This window comes from Apostichopus japonicus, chromosome 6 (assembly GCF_037975245.1).
Source record: "Apostichopus japonicus isolate 1M-3 chromosome 6, ASM3797524v1, whole genome shotgun sequence".
In the NCBI taxonomy this organism is placed as follows: domain Eukaryota; kingdom Metazoa; phylum Echinodermata; class Holothuroidea; order Aspidochirotida; family Stichopodidae; genus Apostichopus; species Apostichopus japonicus.
The window spans coordinates 15,059,550-15,079,182 of NC_092566.1; the positions used below are offsets into that span (position 1 = coordinate 15,059,550).

At 38.0% G+C, this 19,633-nt stretch overlaps 1 protein-coding gene, 1 long non-coding RNA gene and 1 pseudogene across 6 annotated transcripts in view; all 3 read right to left on the reverse strand.

Moving 5' to 3' along the window:
- Positions 1-3,513: 3,513 nt before the first annotated feature.
- LOC139969102 (uncharacterized) lies at positions 3,514-6,250 on the reverse strand. The gene is made up of 3 exons (XR_011793648.1): positions 5,981-6,250; positions 4,694-4,757; positions 3,514-4,263 (listed from the first exon to the last, which is right to left on the reverse strand). It is a non-coding gene; the product is annotated as an uncharacterized lncRNA (long non-coding RNA).
- Positions 5,450-5,607, reverse strand: LOC139969301 (U2 spliceosomal RNA; annotated as a pseudogene).
- Positions 6,251-9,219: 2,969 nt separating the features above from the next.
- LOC139969086 (polycystin-2-like protein 1) overlaps positions 9,220-19,633 on the reverse strand; it is a 40,441-nt gene continuing 30,027 nt past the window's right edge. For 3 of the 5 annotated variants that reach the window (XM_071973849.1, XM_071973850.1, XM_071973851.1), the window contains 2 exons: positions 17,073-17,141; positions 9,220-12,052 (listed from right to left, as the gene is read on the reverse strand). In XM_071973849.1, coding sequence (XP_071829950.1) covers positions 12,026-12,052; positions 17,073-17,141 — 96 coding nt within the window. In that variant the 3' untranslated portion in view covers positions 9,220-12,025. The remainder of the gene's footprint in view (positions 12,053-17,072; positions 17,142-19,633) is intronic. The other 2 variants (XM_071973852.1, XM_071973853.1) reach the window with 1 other exon arrangement.

The window sequence follows — 19,633 nt, forward strand, 5'->3', positions numbered from 1 at the left end:
GTAAGACAAACTCCTTGTCTTGGGTTCAAACCCCAGTGAAGGCAGTCTTCCTTTTGCTATTTTTATACCTCTTGCCTTCCAGTATGAACCTTTAAATATTAGAAATGAGCATTATTTCTCAACAGTTACAGTGGTGCCTGGAGAGCAAGACAAACTCCTGGTCTTGGGTTCAATCCCTAGTGAAGGCAGTTTTCCTTTTGCTATTTTTATACCTCTTTCCTTCCATTATGAACCTTTAAATATTAGAAACGAGCATTATTTCTCAACAGTTACAGTGGTGCAGTGGTCCCTGGAGAGCAAGACAAACTCCTGGTCTTGTGTTCAAAACCCAGTGAAGGCAGTTTTCCTTTTGCTATTCTTATACCTCTTGCCTTCCATTATGAACCTTTAAATATTAGAAACGAGCATGATTTTTCAACAGTTACAGTGGTGCAGTGGTCCCTGGAGAGCAAGACAAACTCCTTGTCTTGGGTTCAAACCCCAGTGAAGGCAGCTTTCCTTTTGCTATTTTTATACCTCTTGCCTTCCATTATGAACCTTTAAATATTAGAAACGAGCATTACTTCTCAACAGTTACAGTGGTGCAGTGGTAGTGCTCTGTGCCTGGAGAGTAAGACAAACTCCTTGTCTTGGGTTCAAACCCCAGTGAAGGCAGCTTTCCTTTTGCTATGTTTATACCTCTTTCCTTCCATTATGAACCTTTAAATATTAGAAACGAGCATTACTTCTCAACAGTTGCAGTGGTGCAGTGGTGCCTGGAGAGCAAGACAAACTCCTGGTCTTGGGTTCAAACCCCAGTGAAGGCAGTTTTCCTTTTGCTATTCTTATATCTCTTTCCTTCCATTATGAACCTTTAAATATTAGAAACGAGCATTATTTCTCATCAGATACAGTGGTGCAGTGGTAGTGCTCTGTGCCTGGAGAGTAAGACAAACTCCTTGTCTTGGGTTCAAACCCCAGTGAAGGCAGCTTTCCTTCTGCTATTTTTATACCTCTTTCCATCCATTATGAACCATTTATTATTAGAACAAGCATTATTTCTCATCAGATTCAGTGGTGCAGTGGTAGTGCTCTGTGCCTGGAGAGTAAGACAAACTCCTTGTCTTGGGTTCAAACCCCAGTGAAGGCAGCTTTCCTTTTGCTATTTTTATACCTCTTTCCTTCCATTATGAACCTTTAAATATTAGAAATGAGCATTATTTCTCAACAGTTACAGTGGTGCAGTGGTGCCTGGAGAGCAAGACAAACTCCTGGTCTTGGGTTCAAACCCCAGTGAAGGCAGTTTTCCTTTTGCTATTCTTTTATCTCTTTCCTTCCATTATGAACCTTTAAATATTAGAAACAAGCATTATTTCTCAACAGTTACAGTGGTGCAGTGGTCCCTGGAGAGCAAGACAAACTCATGGTCTTGGGTTCAAAACCCAGTGAAGGCAGTTTTCCTTTTGCTCTTGTTATACCTCTTTCCTTCCATTATGAACCTTTAAATATTAGAAACGAGCATTATTTCTCAACAGTTACAGTGGTGCAGTGGTGTCTGGACAGCAAGACAAACTCCTGGTCTTGGGTTCAAATCCCAGTGAAGGCATGTCTAAGCTTCAATTTCAGCAAGAGCCTTTTAATTTAATTTTCTTTGGAGGACGTGGAAGTATAAAGGTAAGAAACAAAGTTTTATGCCTTGGGAACCAAAATGGTGTAATTGGTTATTCCATAGGCGATTAGACATTTCTGATCGGCTTGGTTCCAATTCCAGGGTGAGTGATCGCTGCAAAAGGACAACCCAAAAGGCACCCCTCCCCCTCCCCCCTGATAAGGTTTCCAAGCGGCCAAGGGAGTTCGCCGGCACCCCTCCCCCCTGACAAGGTTCCCAAGCGGAAAATGGAGTTCGCCGGCACCCCTCCCCCTGACAAGGTTCCCAAGCGGAAAAGGGAATTCGCCGGCACCCCTCCCCTCTGACTAGCTTCCCTCGGGGAGAAAATGTTTTATAAAAAGCGGCCAAGGGAGTTCGCCGGCACCCCTCCCCCTGACAAGGTTCCCAAGCGGAAAATAGAGTTCGCCGGCACCCCTCCCCCTGACAAGGTTCCCAAGCGGAAAAGGGAATTCGCCAGCACCCCTCCCCTCTGACTAGCTTCCCTCGGGGAGAAAATGTTTTATAAAAACACTAAGTCCAAACAACTGCATCTTTAAATATTTGAAAAGCAAGTAAAACTTTCTCCCACCTAATGGTCTAGTGGTAGAGAAAAAGTTTTGGCAGCAGAAGGTCCCTGGTTCAATCCCAACTACTGCCTTCTTTTTCATCAAAATATATCCTACCTTGTATAGCAGCTTTCAGAAAACTCATCCCAAAAAAAATTAATACATGTTATCAAAAAATACATCCACTTTATTCATTCAGAACAAACCATATCCATAGCAGGTGAATTAAGTACTTCTTACCATTCCTTAGATGCAGATGCTTGTTTAAAAAAGGATTACATTTGCTTCTAATATATTTAAGGTTAATACATGATATTTTGAACATGAACTTAGATCCTTTTCATGCCAAATCTGTTCAGTGACAGGGCTTTTCTCTAGTTCAATCACCACCATTGTCCTGTCCTGAAACATAATTTTCCAATGAAAAGTCCCATACTCAGACAACAGAATTTACCATAAACTGTTTTGAGCAAACGAACGCACAATAACTTCCAAGTCATTCTTCCCCTCCACCTACCACCTCCTTCAACTCCCCCCCCCCCCCCCCCCGAAACACACACATATGCATTACTCCATTAAGTATAAATACAAATGCCTGAGCATTTTGGAACAAAAGATGTTCAAATGATGGGCTTCGGGATTTATTTCAATGCATGGATATTACTCACTCATATTTGAGTCCAAAATTACAATTTACAAATTGCAATTTCATCATGATGATTGTCAATATTACATCAATGTAGACACTTGGACTTAAAAGCCACTTCCATGTATGATTCTGCATCACCTTGCTGATCCGAAACAAAAGCAAAGAATTAAATGATTGCTGAAAATATATCAAAAGATTATTGTCAAAAATGGATGTAAGCCCCATAATACAAATGACTGGAATTGTTTCTCCTTCTAGCAACTCCCTGGTAAGTATAACACAGTAAAAAATGAGGGAAATTGCAAAAATGCATTGTGGCATGTCCAATGAAGCTAAGTCCTTTTGTATGTTCAACTGTGCTCTCTCAGAATTCATACTTTCTGAAATGGTTCTTGAAGACTTTGTCACAGGCAATCCTAGCAAGTAGTCATCTTTCGTGGTATCAATCAGTGTTAGGGATAGAATCTGGGACTTCAAAGTCATTGCTTGCTTCACCACTTATTTCTTTTGTGACCTCCATGTCATCTGTTGCAAATGAATCTTGAGTCCTTTGGTATGTTAGACTGTGTTCTCTCAAAATTCATACTTTCTGAAATGGTTCTCGATGACCTTGTCACAGGCAATCCTGGTAAGTAGTCATCTTTCGTTTTATCATTGTCAGGGATAGAATCTGGGACTTCTATGTCATCAATGACATCGTCTGGAGAAGCAGTCACTTTTTCATTCTCTAGTTGGAAGACGTATTCAGGTGGTTGTGGGAACTTGAAAGAATCTGGAATGCCACAATCATACAGGATCTCAGAGTTAGCTGGAATGTCTTTCAATGCAAATATTTAAGACAAGATTTGGCTTTGAATCAGGACCTTCAACAACTTTCATTTTGCTATTGACTTGTGTTTTCCAGCCATGATTCACTAGTCTTCCGGGCCTAGTGCGGTGTTGTCAAACTGTTTGGTTGGCTGGGAAGGAAGCACTCGGAGCTTGTTAAATTATGGTGGACCATCATGTTGCAATTATTACGTCACTGCAAACAGAAGATAGTTTCAGGATGTCACGTTTTCCATAGTGTAGGATCTTGTAGGGAAGATGTTCCTGGTTTTGTATTATGAAGGTGAAGCAAATCGTTGGCTGTTGAGCACTTTTTATTTCTCGCTCTTTCGTTTGAATTAACATAATGGTAAAAACAAAAAACAATACCATAGTAAATATGTTGGGCGGCTTCAAGGTTTTATTCAGTATCTGAATCTCCCTCTAGATGAGCTAATTCTCTGGTCATGATTTGGCCTTTTTCCGTTGTTATTGTTGTGATTTGAATTGGCGTCTTATTCATAAAGTCCTCTATGCTGAAATTCATGTTGGCGATTAGGTCTGATGTTACAATCAGCTCTTCTCCAGTTTCCGTAATGAGGGTGATGTGGTCTCTGTTTAGAAAGAAATTGTTGAAAATCTTGTAGTGGTTGGTAACTTTTGTTAAAATCATTACATAAATGATACACATAGTGAGATCCATTGTTCTCTTTTTCACTCCTCTAATATTTTTCTTTTAGGCGTCAACTTGATATAGTGTCCTTGTTTTCTAATGTCGTTAATATCACTTTATAGATTTTTATAAGCTTGATATACCCCCCCGACCCCCACAATAAAAAATCTGGTATAAGGGTATGTTGGTTACTCAGTGCAATGCGAATCATATTTTTGTCATATAGCTTTAATGAGTAGTATGTCATCTTTTATCGGAAGAATTTGACACAACATAAGTATTCCAAGCAATGAATTTGGTCTCATGTGGATTTGGGAGCTAATAACAGTAATTTCATGTGAGAAACTGTATTAAACGAGATCTTTACTTACCCCATCTTTGATCCACCCTAAGTACCATGTGGGTTCCTCCTGCAGCTTTCGTGGATTCATGTATCTAGAAAAGGTAAAAAGATTTAAGTAAAATATCTTCAGTGTGGAAGGATATTGTGGCAAGAAGCCAAGCCTGCTATCAACTGTCAGAATAATGTCTTTTCAAGGAAGGTCTGATGTTGGTACATTATTGTTATTAATTGGTTTTGGTGCTGTTTGAAGTAAAATCCTTTTCCTGATATGGTGCAAGTTAATGTTTGTTAGTACAGTCATAAAATGTATGTTTCAGAAGTTCCTGCAAAGTGGTGTGCTAAAGTGTAGGAGCAAGTCTTCCCACATTTGGTGATAGCAGTACAACCTTCTTTGGTGTCAGGTAGAGTAATTGTGAGTTATCATACTGTTGGAGATCTGTTGGATGTGTTTCTAATGTCATGCAAATTCATGCTACTGTAATGTCATGCAAATGTAATGTAAATTCGTGCTGTCATCAGTTGATGTGGTTTGAGTTCAAATAAATTGTAATCGGTCTGCCTAAGGTTCCTGTTTTCCTTTTTTTTGTCATATGTTTGACAATATGTCATATGTTCTGGTATTTTAGTGAGGAGTATGTCAGATATTTTTTATTTCCCGAAGAAATTGTCAGCAACATTAGTATCCTAAACAATTACTTGTAGCCATTTAGTGAGATGTCTGTGTTGGTAGTCCAGTTTTTAAATACTTGGTTCTAGTCAAGTGCTTACCTAATTTCTTCTTTTTGGGGGCTTTTTAAAATGAGATCTTTTTAAGAAAAGTCACCCATGAAAGAACCTGGGCACGAAAACCAAACAACCGAACGACTGATCTGATCTCAACCCCAGTCTCTCGAATGGGAACAGATGCTACACGTGATCTTAGCCAAATGGCCGAGAAGCGATTTTTTTTTGGGGGGGGGGGCATTTTAAAATGAGATATTATCAGGTAATTGCTATACTGTTGTCAACAAATTATATGAACAGTGTTTAGTCAGTGTTCTAATATAATGTGGTTTGGTTTTTCTAACATTATTCATATCTTATTTGTCTTTGTAATTCATTATCACATTATGAAAGAACCACCTCATATGAGCTTCTTGTTTCTGTCAAGATTTGGTTTTGATGTGAAATGAATAATGCTCCATTGCAAGTTTGTTTGGTGTGGAAGGAAATGGAATAAGAAGCTATGTCATGTAATTTATGGTTTTGTTAGTGATCAAAACTGCATTTTGGTGCTGTAAATATTTCTTTAAACGGTGAACGAAAATAAATGTACCTTGACCATTGTCAGATCCGTGGACCATGATGCTTGTTTTATTATTGTAGATATCCACTTCTACGTTTGTGGGACTGATGGATGCTCCAGCATCTGCTGTCGTCACTCGATCTGCCAAATCTCCCCAAAGCTTGCAGCTAATTTTGGCTTTGGTGGCTGTGTCTTCCAGGAGAAAGTCTTGCCTTTTCCAAGTTTTTCCCGTTCTTAATGGGAATACCTGGTAAGAAAATTTATCAGTTTGTGAAAAGTTCATTGTGTGGTAAAGAAAGATGTGCAAAGGTCATTTGGGGTCATATGGGGTCAAATTGTGAAAACTTTGTAATATACTGATTTTTCATGAAGGAATCTCGTTTCTGACTTTGTATTTGTTTAAAGGTCTTGCGAATGAGGTTCGGGGAGGGGAGGGGGTGGGTAGTCTTTTACTAGTATTTCAGGCTTGGATATCATAGAATTATTATTATAAGATGTTATTAAGGCAAGGTATTGCTCATTAGTGCTGATAGTTGGCTGATTGGCTCTTTGTTTGTAAACCATTAATAGCATAGCTGTTTTCGTGTTTGCTGCGATTTCTGGTTACAGTGTTGGAGTTACTGCATAAATAGACACATGAATGTTCTAATGACGCATTGTCTTTGTTCTTTTGTGTCGTCATGAGTGGTGTCTGTAAACATCTGTGATGTTAAAACTGTGAACATCTTTAATTTACGTTTCTGAAAATCGTATTGTAAATGTTCAAGTGTACAGTATCTATGAGGCTACATCTTGTAGCACGGATAAAAGCAAACAATGAATGATGCATCACCATGTATTGTTGTGATGATTAGTTTGCATGAGTTTCAGTAGAATGGCGTTCATCATTCTTGGCTAGGTTTTACCTTTTTTAGCGGCAGGCCTGTCTTGCAAAATGAATTGATTCTATGTCGCCATTGACACACACTAGCAAACAACCATCAATGTGAATCAGTACACTGTTGAAAACTGACAAATTGTGAGCGGGGTCCGCTAGACCGAAGTTCCGTAGGTCGAAGGTCCACTAGTTCGAATAAATAGGGTCCGCTAGACTGCGGGTCAGCTAGATCGAAGGTCCGCTAGATCGAACATATAGGGTCCACTAGACCGAAGATCTGCTAGATCGAAGGTCCGCTAGGTCAAGGGTCCGCTATCTAGATCGAGTATATAGGGTCCGCTAGACCGACGGTCCGCTAGACCGAAGGTCCGCTAGACCGAAGGTCCGCTAGACCGAAAGGTCCGCTAGACCGAAAGGTCCGCTAGAAAGGCTATGTGGGGTGCAAGTTATACTGCTGCATAAAAACAGAGTGCGCCCCCATTTCGCCAAAATCCATTTTTCGGCCATAACTCGAGAATGCAACATGCTATGCAATGCAACATGCATGTTACTCAGCATTAAATTCTGAGTCGGACTGTGCCAAGCGTACGGGCGCACAACATGGCCTTCGATGTAGCGGACCTTCGGTCTAGCGGACTTCGATCCAGGGGAACCCTATTTATTCGATCTAGCAGACCTTCGTTCTAGCGGGCCTTCGATCTAGCGAGCATCCCCCCAAATTTTTTGGCAAAGAATTTTTAGCAAGTTTCGATTTTGCTTATACTCAGTAAATAAACATTGCTTGGGCAGAATGTTGTATTGCAAAGTGTACAGTAATTCTCTTACTGTACCTACAGTAATCCTCATACACTGATGAAGCTTGATAAAATAATTTAATCATTACGGATATTAGTAATTGAACTAGGCTAGGCTAGGCATACACACCTCAAGTTCAAAGAAACCTAGCATATGTCATAAAAAAATTCCCCAAATACGATCTCTTTTCTGGGGCTAGGCAATTTTATCTTACAATTGGTTTGATTAGGCTAGGCCTATGCTACATCACATAAAGCCTGGATTTAGTTGCATATTGGAGATATGTATGTTAGGCTGTTACTAGTGTTACTGTTAGGTCTACTAACAACTTGGTTTAAAGCACTATACTGTAGTGTAATAGAAAACAAGAAGCCTATACTAAATGTAGCTTGTTAGGACTGGCACAGCATATTAAAGTTTACTTTCGGGGGTGTATTACTATGAAAATGGGGAAGAACCTACGGAAGAAAATCGCATATGCCTAGGGAATATCGCCAAAATAGATTGAAAAAAAGAAAAAGATAATATCCTACCATTCAGTAATTTGAACTGATACGTTTCAGGTTCCCACAAGTTCAATTTATGTAACTCCATGTATAGTGTGATGACAATGTGGTCAAGTAGTATAAAGCACTGCATACAAGCAAACACTAATAATGAGTATTTGGCATTTTGGTATCCAACTGTGGAAGTGTCTGCTGCTGTAGTAGTAAACCGGGAAAATGTGTTTACAGTATGTCTCTTAAAACTTGTTACATGCGTTATCCGTTAAAGCTAAGGGCGCTATGGTAAACAGAGGGCGCTATGGTAATCAGAGCTGAGACAACTACTTCATCTTTGGCTAATAAACACACCAGACATGCGGATTTGAAGTATGAAAATGGGGAAAATTTTCAATCATTTAGAAAATTAAAGGGGGCACTTCTGAAATGATGTGGATGGTTTGCACATGGAAAATGTGGATTTGTCAATCGGGGATATCCCCATTTGGACAGTGGCGGAGCGCCCATACAGTCAGAGGGGGCGGATGCCCCCCCTGATGGACTCAAATGGACTGCTGGCGCCCTTTTCAGCGTTTCTACCGCTTTTTACTTATTTGCGATTATTGACTTTTGTATTGAGCTCTCAAATACCTATTGACATTTGTCACATTTTGTTGGTGTAATTTTCTGACAAAATGGCGATGGCACCTATTTATTCTTTGTCTATCTGCAAATTAGCAAGGCCCGCAAAGGGTCATTTCCGGCAATCTAGGGAGTATCTCAAACAATTTCTGTACGCTCCGCACCAATCTGTGGTGGCGCTCCGCTAAGATGGTGTCGGAAGCGCCCTTACAGACCATTCTCGCCCCCCCCATGACCAATACCCCTACCTCCGCCACTGTATTTGGAGGTATATACCCAGTTGGAAGGTGTGTATTCATACTATTATCCCCAATTGACAGGTCTTACAAGTGCACACACGCACACGCCATCATGAATGCAAAGGTTACCATTATCATCGAAACCAAAACAGTATAAGCTTCTTGTCCTTATTTCTGAGTTTAAGGGCTTAATTATTATTAAAACACAAACAGAAAACAAAACCAAGCAAAGAATTTCTTTCTAAGTCTAACAGCTTTATTTATCGACAATTTACAACGTAGATGACAAAAAGATCTATTATGCAACACGTGTCAAAGGTCATGGAACTAGGATGACATTTACCGTGAAGAAATTGGTCAAAGCATTATTATTCACAAGAAAGCTCTTGAAGGCTTCAAACTTCCCAGGAGAAAACCCAGCAGCTTTTTTAATTCTTCCCTAAGGAATTACAAGAAGCCAACTGTTTTTAGCCCCACCCCCCCCCCATTTTTCAGAATATTACTAAATGCAATATGAATTTTCTTAATGAAAATGCAATTAAACCTGATCATACTAATGCCACATGTTCATGGACGTGCAGAATTCTTCAATTAGACATTACTATCTTGTCTGTTTACTTTCCTCGTACATCTACTTCCAATGCATGATGGGAAGGAATTAAACTATATCTTGGAAAGAGCTGTTCTACTGCTAACAACAACCTGAATCACTCACAGCTTTGGTCAGATTCAGTCTGTTGAATTTTTTTTTTTATAAGCTGCAGGACAACTTTTTCTGATATTGGGAAAGCTTTAATCTTCTGTCATGTGAAGATACCAGTCTTGAATGTGATATTAATGTAAAAAGAAAAAACAAAATAAGGTTCAAAGATGAACTTTTCAAAAGACCATTACTGATAATCAGCAGGCTTGATCAGGTACAAGGTAGCATTTGAGACTTATACCCCATTTTCTTACACTTTATGCCAACCTCCTTCCCCCTCCCAACCCCACAGTAACTCCTCGACGGTACCGATTTTGGCCGCAGATAGATGCTATAATGTCAACAAATGGCCGCTGAGGCTCAAAAACTTCTAAAAGCATCTTACAGGCACCTTGACATCAGCTGCACCCATCTGGACATCCATTTAATCTGATCAATCATATCCATCTGATATCCATTTAAACCCTTCAAGAAATCAATTTTACAAAAACATGAGTCAAATATTACCATGCTCAAAGTTGGGAGGGTGTTTTGACTTAAAACTTATGGGGGGAGGGGGGTGATGAGGGACAATTAATTAATTAATTAATTAATTACGTACAGTTCTCTTTGTGATCTATTCCTGTTTGTTAAGTCACCACCTAACATTTTAAACGCTCAAAGAAAGAAAAAGAAATTATATATATATATAAACACATTTAACATTCAATAATAGTGAATAATGTTTTGTCTATGAAACATTCATCTATGGAAACAAAAATATAAACATAGTTGCCCTTCATAAAATAATGAATGAAGTTTGTTACAAATAATACGGCACAACGCTTGCTTCTCGTGGAACTAAAAGATAAAACATAGAATTTATGTACAGAATACATGTTAAATGAACTCTTATCACTCTATTGGGAGGAAAGAAAATTTCCAGGAATATACTTTGGCAAGTTAGTAAAACTCTACTAATATATAACTAAAATGTTTTGTTTATTTACAAACAAATTAAAATGGTCAAACTGAGAGGGACTTTTTACCTATCCTGGTTTTCATTTTTCCCCCCTCGGGCACTTTAAAACATCTCGGACGGATAGCAACCTTGGATAGGACAGGCAGCATTTACGATCAATTTTATAAAAGTTTTAGTAACGGCTCAAGATGTATGAATACTAAATGACCAAGGCTGATATGTAAATTATGTAATACTTAGAAAGACCTCTGGTTGGATGGATGTGTGGATGGAAAGGTAATTTACATATATATGAATATTCAACAGTAAGTTTATCAAGGTGAATGAAAGTCTCAATACAAATAAAGGCACTTGAGGTTTAGCCTCTTTTCATCGTGAATACGAAAAGGAGATTTTTCAATCCATCGAAAAAAATACCCTGACTGAAGTTATGTTTATATATATATACAAGTGGATCTTGATAAGGTCCCATAAACAGTAACCTGTGTTTTTTAAAGTACACTACCGTAGCTAAAATTACCATGACAATAAAAGAGGATGCATCGTTAGATAAAAACACTTCACAAATGTAATCAGCGAGAATAACATTAATTAAAAAAAAAAACCAGTCAGGTCCCGTAAAAATTTAACCTCGTTCCCGATATCTTTGTATGAAGATGTGAACAAGTGAGTGACCATGTAATTTATTCAGAAATGGCTAAATCTTCTGGTACGAAGGATTTGTATCTTTGGACATGGTACGTATTTATATAGAATCTCTGTTAGAAACAATACGCCACATGAAGTACTCAAGATTTAACCAGCATATCCACGCCAATCAAACTGTAATTGTCGAACTGTAGTTCAAATTAATCATTGCTATTCTTCAGCAAAGAGTCAATCTAATTCAATTGTACTTGATACTTATATCTAAAATATCTAACATGTGACCTGTAGAAGCACAAAACCCTCTACCCTCCTCCCCGCCCCATTCCAACCTTTTCTTAATCCACCTCTCCCATTCAGTCAAAATTTTGTTGACACTTTGACTATCTACGATCGCTGTCTTCTTTTGCAAACTTTTACGGGACAACTCGAAATGTTCTTTAATTACTTCCTGTTCTCTTCAAAATCTGTATTCTACCTGCTATACAATATTACCAACCGTACTGACATTAAGAACCAAAGTTACACAATTGCTCACTAGCTGTAAAACTATACTTCAACATCTAGGCTTCTCCGGCACATGGAAACAGAAATCGCGCCGTCCGTCCCCGATTCAATTTCACTCGGAGAAACCGGAGAGCGCGATAAATCTTACGCAGGCGCAAGGAGATTTAACGTTTATCATGACAGGAAGAGGTCCTCTCTCCCTCTCCTCCCCGGGTGAGGAACCCTTAGACGTTGCTGGTGTCAATGTTGTCCTGAAAATGAAACAAATCAAGTAGGATTCCATTAATTTAATTTATATTTATACATTCTTTATTGTGGTTTATAACCCTGTCTTATATCATTTTTTTACTTTTATTGCTGTTGCTATTACTTTTAGGTTTTCTTTAAGTTTGGTAATTTATATTCCAGGTATTGGTTCTTTTGTACAGTGCTCTTGAGCATGTTTTATTTCATGATAACAGCACTTTAATATATGGTAATATAATTATTATTAATGACCATATTAAAATTATCTACTGCACATACAATAAGCAAAAAAGCCCCCCTCCCCCCAAGAAAAAGGTGATACATGAACCAATAAAAGGTTAACTTTGAACTGCCAAAACTTGATGCTTTTGGCACTCTGCAAGAGTGATTTCTCACACACCGAGACATTCATCCAATTCTAGAATTCTTCAAACGCTTATTGCAATTGAAAGAAATACTTCAATGGTATTTAAATGTACCTGGGTGGCCCCTCAACCAGACAGACTAATTACCACCGAGATATTGAGATGGGTGTTCAACTTAGACCATAAGGGAGAGGGGGGGGGGAAGAGGGGTGTTACATTAAATACTAGTTTTGGTAACAGCTCCTTAATTTCGAAGCACATTTCGGGGAGATAATTATCTTCCTTAATAACGATATTTAAGTTAATTCTCACACGAGCTCATTCTCTCATCTTTCGTATGGCACTTTTCTGATAAACAGAACGAAGAGTTCGACATACAGAACGTAGAGTTCTTTCGAAGACATCGGAAAAGACGACCGTGTCTTGTAACGTTGGATTTCCTAAGGTCAAATTCGACTGGCTTGGGAACAGAATTAATTTTCCAAAGTCGACAAAACCTTCAGTCACAGATTGACCCGAGCTGACACTGACAAAGGAACTGACCGGTGAACAAATGATCCTGGAGTGTGTTCGTAAGTTCTGTATCAACGGCAGTTATTTGTAAATTGTGACGGAACCCATACTAGATATTGAGACACTACATCCTACTTACTGTACAGTGTACTAATGTTGGCTTATAGTTCCAACTCATAAACAAATGTATCAAATGATAACACATTCGAGCATAAAAATAAAGGTTAAACCCTTTTTTTTTCTTTTAATAAGGCAGGAAGCTCTCTTATCTGTCAGTGTACAACAAAAGGTCAATAACTAAAGAGATATTCCAGTTGCTAAAGTTGATTGCTTTTTGAATATCTTTTTGATTGAAGATCATGTTTTTTTAAATGGTCGTATGACGTCACCGCATAAAAGGCCATCGAGATAAGATTTCAATCCACAAATGTTGTTGATCGCTATCAATTTTTGATCCCTAGAATGGAATGTGTTTATGATAAGAAGAATTAGGGACTACTTATTTATATGTTAAAAAATAAAAACTGAGTCATTCAGCAGTTGTAATATCTAGGCCACATATTTCTCAGGAAAGTGCAAATTTTTTCTCTGTTGCCAAAACAAAGCGGTGACGACCTTTACCTATCACCCAGACACATACCACACTGCCCAAACACCATCATTTCCTCTGGCAGTAGTGATCGCTATTAAATGTCTTCTCTGATAATGTTGTTTTTCTTGTCACACAGATGACTTTAATACCACCTACGTTGTCATACTTGACATTTCTACAACAACCGAAGTAAAAAATTCCATTTCAGTACATGCTAGGACTATGGAGTCAACAAAACTGTCTCCCTATCAATTCTGGAGAAAGAAATCTGATAATCATTATAGAAATAAACTGTGTAAAAGTAAGTAGGCCTGACGTTTCGATCCTAGCAGGATCTTCTTCAGAGGCTAAATGACAAGTACAAATAAACTATTAGATTTATCTGTAGAGAGTTATATATAGATATATATCGGGAAATGTAGTTTAAAGGTGCCTTCAAAAAATGTTAACATTTTTCCTGTTAATCTTTCCAACAAAATGTAAATTTGTTCAGATAATTTGATAAAAAATTCCTTGAATCTATTATAAAGTAAGGAAATTCAACATATTGCTGCAAAATTGAAAAAAAAAACGATTATAATTTTTATCAAAATGTCATCATATTTAACAGTTTGCAACAAACTGATAAATTAATCACTTGTACTAAAAAAAGGAAAAAATTAATCTAAAATCTCATTAACTCAGCATTTTGAACAAAGTTAATTACGCTCACATCGGAAAATCATCACTTTCAACAATTTGCAGCAAAACTGTTGAATTACAGCAAAATTGCAGTTCAAAGATCTTTAACATTTTTGCTGGTTGACCTTATGGTTAAACAGTGGCCATAGAAATACACTGGAGAATGATTATAAGCTTGACCATGAAATGTTGTCAGGGAAAATAGAAACTTAAGTATGAAAAAAAAGTCAACAAAATAGTAAAAAAAAAGAGAATAGAAGCTTTGGGAATGGCCATAAATTGCCTCTCGAAATTTGGACATGCATGGCATTTTCAATGGCCATTATCTGACATCCTAGCCTATTTGGACATTATCACTGACCAGCCCTAAAAGAAGACAAAACTTGGACCATGCTGACCTTTTAGAAAACCAAGGACATCTCTGCCCACACTTGTACTTGGCATAAATATGAATATATTTTGTATGTATACCTAACAAAAATTCAATGACTTAAATGATGAACTTTAGGCAAAAATTTAGTTTTGATCTATCGTAGTCCAAACAAGGCGTTTGAGTGCTTAGCAAAATCTCATTCTCAAGTTATTCACCCTTCAAAAAGAATATGCATTTACAGTAAATCAATGGAATGCTCCTTTAAGGCTAAATTGATAATGATGTGAGCTCCTCAGTGCAGAGACCTAAATATTGATGTTTCATCTACCATTTCTTTAAATTTTAATTAATCTGAAACCGGAAGTGCAAAACCGTGGCGATCCATTATGACCACTCTAAACCAGTTGCAACTGAGGTTAAACAATACATATATTCCTGTGTAACCAATATGGTTCGTACATCAAGGTAACAAACAACATGCTGTGCAATATAGACCACATTATAAAGATCGCTGGTTTACTTGAAGTTAACGGTACCCGCCAGCCAAAAAATTAACTATGATATTATTCTTTGGTCTCAGCCAGGCATAGGGAAATGATATACAGTATTATCTTACTGGTAACTCATTCTGTGTAGGGCTGGAACAGTCACATAGAGACACACATGGCTAGGTATCCGACATGTGTCGGTATGTAGCATGTAATTAATGTGATATAACAAGTCCCATGTTCTAACGTGTATGGTAACATACCAACAAAAGAAACACAACGTAACCTCCAATTACCCAACTGTAAATGTCAGCGACGGTACCTTACAGGCAAAAGGCCGTAAATCAAAAGTCTACCCAGGAGTTTGCAGCCTAGATGCAGGTCTTCCCATTCTGTTGGTAACATGTGTGTATGTATGTATGTATTTTAGATCCTCCTGCAAGCAGGAACTCGCGAAGAAGCCATCATTGGCTTATCAAAGCCGCAAGGTGACCGAAGTCAGTCTCTTAGATTCATATTTAACGTCCATGGTTATGAATTGTCAACAACTCCGTAACTGGACAACATACATTAATCTTGGAGTGACTCAAACTCGGGACCTTATGATTGAAAGACACCGGCATTAACCACTGAGCTAACACTCCACTAACATCACAGCTTATAGCAGAGACAAAAGATGCACCTGAAGGTTTCAACACTTCAATGGAAGAAAATCACTGAAGAACCTTCAAAAGCTCAGAAGATGGAGCTCAGAAAATGGAGCACAAAAGATGGAGCTAAACCGATTGCAATTGGAAGGAGGGCACAAAGATTGTGATAGAACTTTTGGGGTGAGAGAAATGTAAGAAGGTGGGGAAGAGGAGAGAGGGGGCTAGGGAGGGGGAGGGAATCACAGACCAATGGGAAGGGACATAGACTCGATAATGTGTGTGTCATGTTGCTGGTGTACCTTATCTCCTTTTTCTCTAACAATATCCTTTAAAAATATATACTGACATTTAATAAAAAAATTAATAAAAAAATTCCCAAAATAGCACCTCGTAGTCTGATGCAATCTGTGAGGGATTGTACATATATGCCAGTGTGTCTTATAGTGCATATACAGTAACTTACGTTGACCAATTGCATAACTGAGTATCACAGAGGTGATGGCAATTTAAACATAATGAACCTGTGGGGTCATTGCTTCCAAATTTGCCCATGTTAGAAAAAGAAGATCTATGAATCTTTTTAATCAAGGTGCACACTATTCACTGACTTTTCAATCTTACAGGATTTTTCTGCCATCGCCTGGAAAGCTTTCTGAACCGAGATGACTTTTGGTCTTACTGTGACCTTACTGTGAGACTTAATTCACAAATCATAAATGATACAGTGTTTATCTCAGCAACGTAACATTATCTACCGTATCATGTTTGTACAGTTTTGCTGGTTTAGTGTGGTATACATTGCAATTTTGATTGAATGAACGTCAAAATCTAAGCTTATTACTTTTTAGATAATCCAGAGCAGGGCAAATGTTTAACCGTCGTCCCGGACTTTCAACCAATTTTTGGTTTGAACACCCAAGACTAGTTCTGGAGGTTATCCCGAGGACAATATACACCAGTACCTACTTCAACTTCAGATGACATTCTAACTAAATACCCCCCCCCCCAAAAAAAAATACTGATGGTAAAATTATAAATAATTTAATATCACCCTTCATCAGATTGGCAATACTGAAATAAAACCCCCCAAAAAAGGTGGTAGGCCTATGAACTACCCAATTGGAGGTAATTGCTGACCCAAAGCTAGTATTCTAATCCCCAATCCTGAACATCTCTCCTACAGTGTACTGTATCCATTGGTCATTCCTTTGAGACTTTTTTTTTGGAAAATCCAAATTTCCTGTTTGGAGCACCCAGAGTGTAAGACCTGGTCGTTCCCTGGACGACCAGAAAAGAAAAAATTCCTTAAAAATTTGCCCTGCTTGGAAACTGCTCGTTGGGCACAACACTACGTAGCACTTACATCGTCCTCAATACTGGCCCTGGATGCGACCGTTGATGCACGGGAGATGACTGTGCTTGCTCTCGATTCCTGGTGAGGGCGGGCGGGCAAGCGTGGAGTCGGGGTAAAGAGGGAAGGCAAACATTTATAACACAGATATACTGACATTAACAGACTCACAACCTCTCTTTTAAACAAATCTGTTTTGTTTTTTTCCAGGTTAATATTTTAGTTCACACGACCCACTCCCATTAGATTAGTGTGACAGTGGGTCATGATTGTGCATCGTTGCCGTGGTGCGTACTGCAAATAAGTGGGAAAGAGATTATGTGCTGTGTACAAAGAAAAAGAAAAGCCTGGGCACGGAACTGGGGAAGGCAAAGAGCTGAAAGTGTTAGAAATAAATACCTTGTGTTCAACTTTACTTTAATCTTCCTCCTAATTTTTGGTCACTTGCCAACAGAAGATATATTAAATTTCATCGTCCTCTGTTTCCAAAAGCAAAACGGGTAAAGTATTAATATTTTTTTTTTCAAGTTTGCATTCAGATACTTAGAATACACACAGAATGTACCTTCTGGACAGCTAGAAGAATTTGTTTCATGGGGACCTGTAAATATTGCTGAAATAAATTGAACTTATTGGATCATGGAGACCTGCTAGTATTGCTGTTATAAATTGAGCTATATTGGATCCTGTTTATTTCAACGTACAACTAATTTTAGACCGTGGATTGCACACATGAATCTTGTTCATTTTATAACTACATGCCTGACCCGTACCAAAATCACAGAAACAATTTATGATGGAGGTGCCATTCCTTTGGTGCATAAATCATTCCCAGATCAACGGGCAGAATTGAGTTACGAGTGGATGACTGGAGTATGAAATATGTACAGAGAGTTGAGTTTTGAATCATGCATGAAGGATTACCAATAATTAACTACATACACAGAGACCTGTAGTTTATGTGTATGTAGTTATAGCGAGTTAAGAATCGTGAGAAACCCTGACAAGCCCATTAAAACTGACAGTATCATGATTACTTATATTACTAGTAATTCAACTCATGGGTAAGAATCTCTCTCTCTCTGGCCAAGACTTTACAATATTTCAGATCTAGTATCTAACAAACTGGGTAAACCCTTAATGAACTACGATTTGACTCGCAAAACGTCATGTTAAACATACTCTTCCTTCGCTTTAGCGAGGACCAAAGTATATACTTTTCAACAATTCTGCAGCATTTTTGGGTGGATAAGTGAAGAATTTTTCTTTGCAAGCACCTTAGAACACCTCTTATGGTCAAATACATATACGCAAATCAGTCCATTAAAACCTACACATTTTAGGTAGATTTTACTCACTCTAATACAGAAGGCCTTGCGGTAGATAAAAATAGAGGTGCTTCTACTTGAGTGCAAATTATCCAACAGAAATTGTGCAAATAAATGATGTTGTCTCTTCTAACTCCATGGTTGAACCAAAAATTGTTTGAAACTGTCTGGCTCATGTCAGTATGAATAATATCGGTGACCTCCAATATGAAATCCAAGCAGCCATTTTTTAGCCTGGTATAGGTGTGAGCAGAGTACACGCATTCCTTATCCTTAACCAGGATGAATTTTGTTGTAATTTGCTCTTATAGGGGAGGCATTGTGGTACAGACCTCCTGTAACAATGTATTATGGAGTGGACCATGGACACTGTTTCATCTATAAAGTAGGTAAAATGTTTCAGCCTATGTAAGTTAAAGTGATGAGTATACATATGATTAAGTAAAACATCAAACAAGTGCTTGTATGTGAGTGTCTCTAAGACAAAGTGCCACATTAGAAGAAAAATGTGATTGTGTGGGGTACCACACAGAAGTAAATGTGACACACTATATAAACACATGTGATCACTAAATACATCATACAGGAGCAAATGTGGTTTAGTAATGCACTTTCAAAGTGCTCAGTGTATGGTGTTAGAATCACACAGAAGTTAATGTGATATACATGTATTTATATATATATATATATATATATATATATCTCTTTCGAGATCCAGCTTTAGGAATCACAAATGATTTTCGAGTTGGTCAGCATCATGTTTGATCTCTAGAGTAAGGCAAAATATGTCACCAAAAACAGAACTAGTAGTGTTCGATACAGGTGATTAATGCCTACAGTGGAATTACTACCTTCCTTACCGGTTTCGAACCTCTGGACATGCAATCAGCGTCCATAGCCTAGTGGTTAGGGTGTCCGCGTACAGAGCGGAAGGCCCGTGATTCGAATCCCGGTGGAGGCTGAAAGTTTTTTCACTGATTTTCCAACTAAGATTTTCCAACTAATTACGATTTTCATTTATATATATATATATATATATATATACAGACACTTCATTTATATATATATATATATATATATATATATTTATTTATATATATATATATAGATACACACACACACATTTCACACGATAATGTACAGCATGTGACCAGACAGCATAGAATATCATTCAGTGACACACTTTCAAAGTCAGCTCTAGTAAATAACATCGGGTGAGAAAACACCAAACTGATCAAACCAAAT